The following is a 9,972-nucleotide window of genomic DNA, read 5'->3' on the forward strand; positions in this document are numbered from 1 at the left end:
GAGGTGAGGACTAATGTAAGAATTAACTGACGGCCAGTAAAGTTTTCCTACCTCAACACAGGCAATGTTAAATTTGATAACCTTAATATTTATAACATTAAAATTTATCATGTTATCATTTTAATGACCTCCAAATTCATGGATTCAAATTTTCACAGTGGTGAAATTAATCACACGTTGGTTTTTACAGCACTCAGTTTTACCATATTCAGTATTTCACAACTTCAGTTGATCTCACGTTAATTTTTGTTGCTTTGACTTAAAAGTAAATAAATACACAAAGAGCTTGTCATAATTATTGAATAAATACACATGAGTTGCCATATAGTATACGCCCCTCCCACCGTACTACAGTCCTCGACAGAACCGGGTCGAACAGTTTAAACTCGTCGTATCTTCAGGACCTCGACCTCAGCAGCGAGTAGGAAGCTTTCATTATTTTCTTAGACGGTCAGAAAGAAACGTAATAACAAAATAAGAGTAACGTTTTCAAATATATCTGTTCTTTTCGCTCGCTGGTCGTGACAAAATGCATTATTACAGAGTTAGAGAAAACGTTTTTTGATCACATCATTTCTTTGTGATGTCACTCTTTAACAATGTTAAACGGTTTGCCTTTACATGGTGTTGTTATTAAATTCTCACAATATTTATGTGGACGTGTTTTATTTGACGCAGATAGTTTCCGCTCGGTTGAATAGTTGGCCCAATGTTTGTGGGCTCCTGTTACAGATTTACCCGCAGAAACTCTTAACTCTTTCCGTTTCAGCTGAACATGGAGCAGCGCGCCGATAGAACTGGGTTAAAATAATCAGCTCTGATCAGAGAGGGTGGTAATAAATAAATGCATATTTCTCTGATATTTTCAACCTGCAAATTGCCTTCTCCTCCTGGACAATGAGTCACTGCCTAGCTTCCCATGTTTCATACAGAATATGATCAGAATTAGTGCTTCCAATGATCTGCATTTCAAACCGGAGCTAAATGATGACTGCAAAAGGAGAAGGAGGAGAAGTTGTCAGCAGTTCTGCCACTCACTGTTTGTGGCTTTTAAAGTAGAACTTGCTTTTTTAACTGCTAGATTTCTCATTTTTAAGTCCTCCCAATACATTTAATAAAATGTTACCAAAAATCATGTTTTACATTTAACATGGACAATTAAAGTCTTTCAACTTTGTGTTTCTTAATATTTTCTTCTACTTTCACTGTCTGTTCAGACAGTTCTCTCTACATCTCGTTATGCACTCACTGGCCACTTTTTCAGCTAAACCTGTCCAATCACTAACAGCACATCAGCCAATCACATGGCAGCAGCTCAATATATTTTGGCATCTAGACGTGGGGAAGATGACTCGCTGAAGTTTAAGGTGTGCATCAGAATGGAGAAAAACAGGGATTTTCTTTAAAAATTTTAACTTGGCACGGTTTGTGTCAGACAGGCTGCTCTGAGTATATCAGAAACTGCTGGTCTACTGAGATTTTCACACAAAACTGTCTCAGTTTTTTAGAGAATGGTCATAAAAGACAATTTATTCAGTTAACACTGGTTGTAGAAAGGCAACAGAAGCTCCGTAAGAGACTCAATCCATTGCAACCATGGGGTGCAGAATACCATCTTTGAATGCACCACATGTTGAAGCACCTTGAAGCAGAACAGCTACAGCAGCAGAAGGCAATGCTGCAGGGCCACTGCTGTCAGCTAAGAACAGGATTCTAAGGGTACATTTGACACAGTTCCAGAAACAGTAACAGATTGAAAGAAATGCTGTCTGGTTTGACGTGTCTCACAGTCAGCTGCCAGGACCAGAATTTTGCGTTATCCATTCTGCTTTCTTTCAGCGGTTATTTTTCTATAACGTAATTATAACTGCAGAGTTCATTAGATTAATCCAATGGTTCTTTCTATCTGTATGTTTATGTTCATGTTCACGTCCAGCTTTTTAAAATGCTATTTGAAATCACGGGCTAACCATTTAACATTTAAAGTCACAAGAGAAAAGGCTGGATGACAGAAAATTAGGTTTGCCATAGCCAGTGCCTCGCAAGAGTATTCAATCCCCTTCAACGTTTTTCCCATTTTGTCCCATTACAATTGCAATCAACTACGTTGTATTATACTGGGACAAACAAACTTAATGTTAAATGATGCGGGGTTTTCCATTTATTTTTTCAAAAGAAAGAACTGAAAAGTCTGCGATCGTAACTGCCCATCATCCTGAACACACAATTCCCACTGGGAAACATGGTGGTGGCAGAATCCTCCTCTGGGGATGCCTTTCTTCAACAAGTTCAACAAGGACATAATTTCATCATCAGTTTTGTTAGAATGGATGAAGCTCAGTACAGGGCGATTGTAAATAAAACCTCTTTAACACCAGAGGTTGAGACTGGGGCGAAGGTTGACCATCCAGCTAAACACTGACCTTTATCATACAACCAGAACTACAACAGAATATTTTATTTTTAAACATGGTGATGTGTTGTAATTGCCCAGTCAAAGTACAGATCTAAATCCAATGGGGAATCAGTGACAATTCTTGAAAATTGATGTTCACATATTTCTTCCATCCAATCTGACTGAGTTTGATCTGTTTTGCTAAGAACAGACAAAGCTGGTGGAGCAATACCCCAAAAACGTACAGCTGTGATTGCAAAGAAAGGTATTTCTGCAAAGTACTGATGGCTGAATGCAAATGCATGCCCTAGCTTGCAGATTTAATCCATGTATCTTTTTCATTTCACTTCACTGTTATGCTCTACTTTGTGACACATTAAACCCAAATACAATACTCTAAAGTTTGTGCTTGTAATAAATCTAAAAAAGATCAAGGCACTAAAGCAATGATTGATTCTTTTTTGAAAGACGAATAACCAACCTTTATTCACTTCTTATTTGCAAAGTTAATCCTCCATAAAACCTTGTGAAACCAGTTTAAAGTTTGCATGCAGGCTAAAGCTTCAGCTCAGTGCTGATGGCTTGACTTTCCAAGTAAATTTAACAAGGAAACTCTACATAAGCAATTTAATTTTCTTGCACTGACACCAACAGATCAGCAAATAAACATTAAAAGTATATCTTTTAAAACATTTTTAGAATCTTTATTCGTTTTTCCTTTTACCAGTTTTTAGTCTTACAACTGTCATCATGACTCAGCAAATCGTATCCATCTTAAATCAGCCCTCCTACATGCTGGCATGACCTTGTTGGTTTAAATAAAACTTAATTTCTCACGCTGTTGTTCTCATGGTGTTGGGTGTGTTCCTAGCAGATCTGTTTTTTTCTCCATCAACGTGCTTCTGTGGACAGACATGTCGGGCAAAGTCGCCGTGGTAACAGGAAGCAACAAGGGAATCGGACTGGCCATCGTCCAAGCGCTCTGCAAGCAGTTCCAGGGGGATGTCTACCTCACCGCTAGAGATGTGTAGGTACACCTTAGGTAACTGTGTACTATAGGTTGAAAGACGCACCTCAACCTAATTATTTCTCTGTATACGTTTTATTTCCTCCCTTTTTAATGATTGAACCTATTTCACAAATTCTATTCAAAAGGATTAACTCATATATAGATATATTTGTACACATAGTGATGTACTTCAATAGTTTTTTCTGTTAATTTTGATAATTATGGCTTACAGTTAAATAAAATCCAAAATTCTGTTTCTCAGAAAATTAGAAAATGACATAGGACCAATACAAAAGGAGTTCTAATACAGACATGTTGGCCTGCTGAGAAGTATCTGATGTACTGTACGATCAGAAACTGCAACAGCTTGTAGCCCATGTCCTGAATACGTCTAGTGAAAGCTCTGACTCCAGCTGCGGTGCTCACCTTGTGAACTCTTGAACGCGTTTTGTTTTAAACTGCAGTTATCCTTGTTGGTACTGCACTGTTTTTTACAACACCTGCAGACAACTTTCTGTTAATATGCTTTGATACAGAACTTTATAAATGGCCAGCTTCTTTAGCAATCACCTGTTGTGGCTTTTCCTCCTCGTGTCTCACTGTCCGGTGGACAACTGTCACAGGTGAGCGGTCTCCCCCATGAATGTGTAGGTCATAACACGGCCATAAAAGGTCATATCTGTATTAAAAATCCCTTTTTTTGGTCATTTGTAATATTTAAATTTTCTCAAAAATTTTTTTCTTTGTAAGCCATCATTATTAAAATGAACTGAAATAATTGCTTGAAATATTTTAATTTGTAGGTAGTGAATTTATACCATATCTGAATTTTAATGATTTTTTTTGCCAAAATAAAGAAACTTGAAATTATATTCCAATTTAATGAGATGCTCTTATGCAAGCTTAATATGATCTGATGATAGCAGAATTACAAAGAAAATATGATTTCACAATTGAAAATTATTACAAACTCATTGTTTATTGATTAACATGTTCATTGATTACCGGTGTAGTTGTTAGCACCGTTACCCTGCAGCAAGAAGTTCCCTGAGTTCAAACCCTAGTCAGGTCCTTCTTCCGGTGTATGTGTGGGTTCTCTCCAGGTTTCCCGACATGCTCCCACCCTGCCTAAAAACATGACAGCTAGGTTAACTGGTCTCTTTAAATCGCCACTAGTTGTCAGTGTGTGTGTCCATAGTAGTCTGACCTGTGTGTTTTCCCTGTGATTAAACTGGCTACCTGTCCAGGGTGTACCCCATCTTACACCCATAGACTGCTAGAAATAGACACCTGACACCTTTTTTTACCATCTTATATTAGCAGTTAGAATGGCTAGCATTAGTAAAACTCCAGTCTCTGTGTGGGGCAGTGGTGTTGCAAGCTTTCTAAAGTGTGGGGGATATTGTTTGTCTGTGGGGGGCACAGACCATGAATTGAGCTTCTTAATGCCTGTGTGTTTTATGTTTTTATTTTAACATAATTTCCTCTTCCTCTCTGTCATCATTACTCCTGGCCACAATCTTAGAGTACATCCCAAAAACATTTAAAACTAAACTGGGAACTTTATAAACACTTACACACATGCACCTGGGGCGGCATCACACACAAACACAAAGTAACATAAATAAACAAAGGTAAAGTCAAATATTTTGTGAATGTTTTGCAGCGGTCGAGGTCAGGCTGCCGTGGAGTCTCTGGCCTCTGAGGGACTGAAGGCCATCTTTCACCAGCTGGACATCAACAACCTGAACAGCATCACCACAGCTGCTGCTTTCTTCAAGGAGAAGTATGGAGGAGTGGACATCCTCATCCATAACGCTGGGATAGCATTCAAAGGTAGACGAGTATGTGAATACACTACCTTGCAATAGTATTCATACCCTATGAACTTGAAAGTAAACAATGGAATAAATATTCACCCACTTCGGGTCAGGTCTGTATTAGTAGATACACATTTTGGCTGCATTTTGAGTACCCAGTTGTAGGGATGGGTACCGAATTTGGTACATTTATAGGTACTGCCCGAATTCCACCGGTACTATCGAGTACCGACTCACGTAAACGGTACCATGTTCCGGTACCTAAGCGCATCATCAACGCATCTAAAGAGTGTGGTGTACTTTGATAGTCAGCCACGTTTACTTTGATACCCCTTAATAAAATCCAGTGCAAGTAACCTAATTTGTAAACGACTTAACTGCACTCTCTTCAGCTTTGAATATCTGATTGAGCATTTTTCAATGCATCAAGCAGAGACAGCATTCATTACAGAAGTTACTTAGAGAGCTTTGGTAACTCTGGAGGAGCTGCAGGGTAGGAGTCGTGCAGTTAGTCATACTGTTCACAAATCTGGCCGTTATGGAAGAGTGGAAGGAAGAAGCCCTTGTTGCCATGTAGGGGACAGTGCAAGCATGTGAAGGAAAGTGTTTTGGACCAATGAGACTGAAACCTGTTTGCTACCATGCTAAGAGCTATGTGTGGTACAAATATGACACTGCACACCAGCCTGAACACAACCATTGTCCCCTTGACAAATAGTGGTGGCAGCATCATGCTGCTTCGTTGCTTCAGTAAAGCTGGCTGAATGTTATGAGACATAGATGTGCAAAGCTGGTAGATATACCCCAAATGTCTGCGATGGAATTACAGAAATTGTGTTTCTGCATCGTATTGACTTAAGGGGGGCTGAAGAAAAAATACACGTCACATTTTCAAATATAAAAAAAATAAACATTTATAGCAAAGTCCTTTCATGTCACAGTTATACACTACTTTGTGTTGGGCTGTCACGGTTTGTGGGCATAGGGCCAATTATGTGAAAAAGTTAGAGGGCATGAATACTTTTTTAAGGCACCGTATGATTGACAAGGAGCTGACATTTAAATCTTATAAACTGTCTTCAGTTGCAGACACGACTCCGTTCGCTGTCCAGGCAGAGGTGACCCTCGAGACAAACTTCTTTGCTGCCAGAGATGTCTTGACTCACTTCCTGCCGCTCATCAAACGTGGAGGTGCGAACACACAACTACACCTGAAGAAATGAGATAGAAAGTTCCTCTGAAAGGGGAACTCATTTAAGATTTAGAATATGTTAAGAATATATGATGTATAATATTAGTTCACCTGCTAAAGATTTTACTACTCTTATCCTAAACATTTTAGCTGCGGTCATAAAGAAATGCCAGATCAATTTTAGGGTTTTAATGATGTGTAATCAAAATTTATTAAAACAGTTTCCCTGATAAAAGCAAATCTGTAAATCAGATTGCAGAATGTTCAGAATGGTTTTTAGCGTCAATGTATTTAAAAACACAACGAAAGTATGATCGTAGCTCCTGTGAGGTGCCTACAATTAAAAGATAAAACAGATTAAAAACACATATCCCCACCTCACAATAATAAAATCTGCTTTGGTCGGGTGCAGTATTTCGGGAAAGGTAGTACACTTGTTGGTAACTGGTAACTCACCTTTGTGTGCTTTTTAGGCCGTGTGGTGAACATCTCAAGCTTTGTAGGTCCCCGTACTTTAAACAAGTGCAGCGCGGAGCTGCAGCAGCGCTTCCGCAGCGAGGACATCACAGAGGATGAGCTGGTGGCACTGATGCAGAGATTCATTGACAAGGCCAAGAAAGGAGAGCACAAGCAAGATGGGTGGCCTGAAACGCCGTATGGAGTGTCGAAACTGGGACTGACAGTAAGACCTGTCTGCCTTGAAGGCTTTCATTGGTTCTTCTATTTCACAAACAAATTGTAGGATAAGTTATGTGAGGCCATTGACCTGAATGGACTCAAGTGACCTCACCCCATTTAATGCAGTAAGAAGAATTTCAAAAACTTCTGCTTAATTTATAAAAGGAGGAGGGATCCTTATCCTTCTATTTTGGACCGAAGGTTTTGTTGTGTAATGATTTAAAAAAATAAAAGGAAACAAATCATATAATTTTTTTTCTCATTTATCTATGTAAGATATACAAAACTGCAAATACTTTTAAGTATTTACGCAGGTAAGACAAATACAAAACTGAATAAAATGACTTTAAAACTAAAATCGCCTATGATAAATAAAATGTGAAAAATGATAAATAGTCCTGTGGAGATGGACCAGGAACTCACTGGAATCGTCCATTTTTTTGTTTCACCAGTTCTGCCTGGTGAAACCCAAACATGTTTCAAATAAAGTCAGAGGAAACACAATATAGCTGCAAGACGTTTTCTAAAAGGAAACTGTGTTTTCTGTTGTCTGATTTTAAGGATGTCACAAAACGTAACCACAAGCTGTGGCGACACTTTTGGGAACACAGAAAGAATCGAGCATGAAAGCAGTTACTGAGTAAAGATAGGGAGGATAAAGAAAATTTGACACACCTAATTGATATTGATCGGCAGTTTTTCATGCTTTCAACAGGTCTTTTCATGTTGTGTTTTGGGTTTTGACCACTGTTTTGACCTTTTGTTCAGTGTGTTTGAAAAAAAATTGGAAACCTGACAAGTGGAGAACATCAGAAGATTTAAGATTTATCATTAATCCTTGTCTAACCAATATGATAGAAGATAAATTAGATTTGAATTATCTTAATTAATCAATCTCATTAACAGGATTAAAAGAGGAAGAAAAGTAGCATTGAGGAGCATAGCAGATGAGAGAGTACAACTGGAAAAAATAGCTGACAGTATTTGAACAGATTCTTTAAAACATCTATTCTCAGTTACCCAATTTCATTTAACTTTAAAGCTAAATGTTTGTTTCCCTCCAGACTCTGTCCATGATCCTGGCTCGCCGCCTGTTGAAGGAGAGACCAAATGATGGGGTAACAAAAAGCAAGACTTCTTTTAAATATTGTATTTTATAATACTCTGTAATAAACTTTCTCTGGCTCTTAAGTCATAGTGTGAGTTCACATGTGTTTTTTTAACTGTTTTTCTCAGATCTTGCTGAATGCTTGCTGTCCAGGTTGGGTTCGCACCGACATGGCAGGTGAGGCAGCAGAGAAGTCACCAGATGAGGGCGCCGTCACTCCGGTTTATCTGGTGCTGCTTCCTCCCAAAATCACTGAACCTCACGGAAAGTTTGTCTCTGACAAGGAAGTTCAGCCGTGGTGAAAGTACTGCAGTTAACTAGATAATTTTAAGGGTTTACAGAGATGATGTATTACTGAAATTAGTCAAATATAGGAACAACATTGCCTTATTACCTAAAAACATACAATGCAAAGTTTTTATATACACTCAACAAATGTTAACAAATAGATGTATTGCTTTTTTGCTTAAAAGAATGTACTGAATTGATGTACTAAAACTGTATACACTGTGTTGAAAGAAGGGAAACTGAGAGCCAGGAGGGCCCTCGATATGAGCAACAGCAGGAAGGAGAAATGTTATAGTTGTAAAACATATAGAGTTCTAAGAAAAAGTTTTTACCACCTTCCAGATTTCTTCAGTTTTTTTTTTGTATTACAATACAGTTTTCAGGGCATCAAACACATTTCAATGTTTGAAAAAGATAATCAGAAGAAAATGCAAAATGCTACTTTTAAATAATGCTTTGTTTATTAAGGGATATAGCTATGCAGATCATCCTAGGCCTTTGTGAAAAAGCAATGCCCCCCTAAACCTATAGCTGGTTGTGTCACCTTAAAGTCTGGAAAATGATTAGGTCATCTTAACACTTTTTCTAATATAATTTTAAAAATATTATATCGGAAGAATTTGTTTGCTTTTTCTTTGTTTTCCTGTTGAGATATTTGAGGTAGGGGTGTCGACTCTGTGCTGTCCAGCCTTTGCGATCTTTTTTTCTGTTCAATAATAAACACTGACCTTGACTGAGGCAAGTGAGGCATGCAAAGCTGTAAGTGTTGTTGTGGGATCTTCTGTGACCTCTTGGATGAGCTGTTGATTCACTTCTGGAGTAATTTCAGTAGGCTGGCTACTCCTGGGATGGTCCATCACCGTTCCAGCCTTTCTCCATTTGTAGGTAATGGCTCTCACTGGACTTTGCTGGAGTCCAAAGTCTTGGAAATGGCTTTGACTTTGTTTCTCATCTGTTCTTGAATTTCGGTGGATCGGCATGATGTTTTGCTTTTTGACATAATTTAGCCTACTTTAATTTGTCATTGAGGGTCTGTTAAGTAAGTTATTGATTGTACATGAGTTGCAGTAATGTGGCTAATGAAATTAATTTGAATAAATGTGGGTGATTTGAGTAATTATATTGATCAGCGGGGTATGTAATTATTTTTCACATGGGGCCAGGTTGGCCTGCAAAGATTTCCCTCCTCTTTCATATAAAAAAATCGTTATTTTAAAAGTGATTTTAGTATTTATCCAGGTTATCTTTGCATGATGTTCAAATTAGCTTGATGATGCAACACATTTAGTTGTGTCAAAAAGGCAAAAAGATTAAATCTGTTAGGGAGCAAATACTTTTCCACAACAATGTATCTGTCTGATCATCATACTGTACATTTAACAATAAATTTACAATTCAAACTTTCGTCTGGATTTTGCATGTCATCACTGTGCATTCATGGGGTTTATCCAGGTTCTTCAGTTTCCTCTAACAAACACAACA

General features: G+C 38.1%; 1 protein-coding gene across 6 annotated transcripts; it reads left to right on the top strand.

Moving 5' to 3' along the window:
- Positions 1 to 332: 332 nt before the first annotated feature.
- Positions 333 to 9,894, top strand: LOC124859072 (carbonyl reductase [NADPH] 1-like). 6 transcript variants are annotated; one of them, XM_047351561.1, is made up of 8 exons: positions 356 to 421; positions 2,602 to 2,660; positions 3,270 to 3,422; positions 5,071 to 5,240; positions 6,308 to 6,415; positions 6,890 to 7,098; positions 8,159 to 8,212; positions 8,331 to 9,894. In XM_047351561.1, the coding sequence occupies exons 3-8, from the start codon at positions 3,310 to 3,312 to the stop codon at positions 8,502 to 8,504; spliced, it is 828 nt and encodes a 275-aa protein (XP_047207517.1). In that variant the 5' UTR covers positions 356 to 421; positions 2,602 to 2,660; positions 3,270 to 3,309; the 3' UTR covers positions 8,505 to 9,894. The 6 variants fall into 6 exon arrangements, with proteins under 6 accessions (XP_047207518.1, XP_047207521.1, XP_047207519.1 ...); XM_047351566.1 differs by having other exon boundaries at positions 360 to 421; positions 3,308 to 3,422; XM_047351564.1 differs by having other exon boundaries at positions 403 to 421; positions 3,267 to 3,422.
- Positions 9,895 to 9,972: the final 78 nt, after the last annotated feature.

The sequence above is a fragment of the Girardinichthys multiradiatus genome, chromosome 22, assembly GCF_021462225.1.
Source record: "Girardinichthys multiradiatus isolate DD_20200921_A chromosome 22, DD_fGirMul_XY1, whole genome shotgun sequence".
Classification (NCBI taxonomy): Eukaryota; Metazoa; Chordata; class Actinopteri; order Cyprinodontiformes; family Goodeidae; genus Girardinichthys; species Girardinichthys multiradiatus.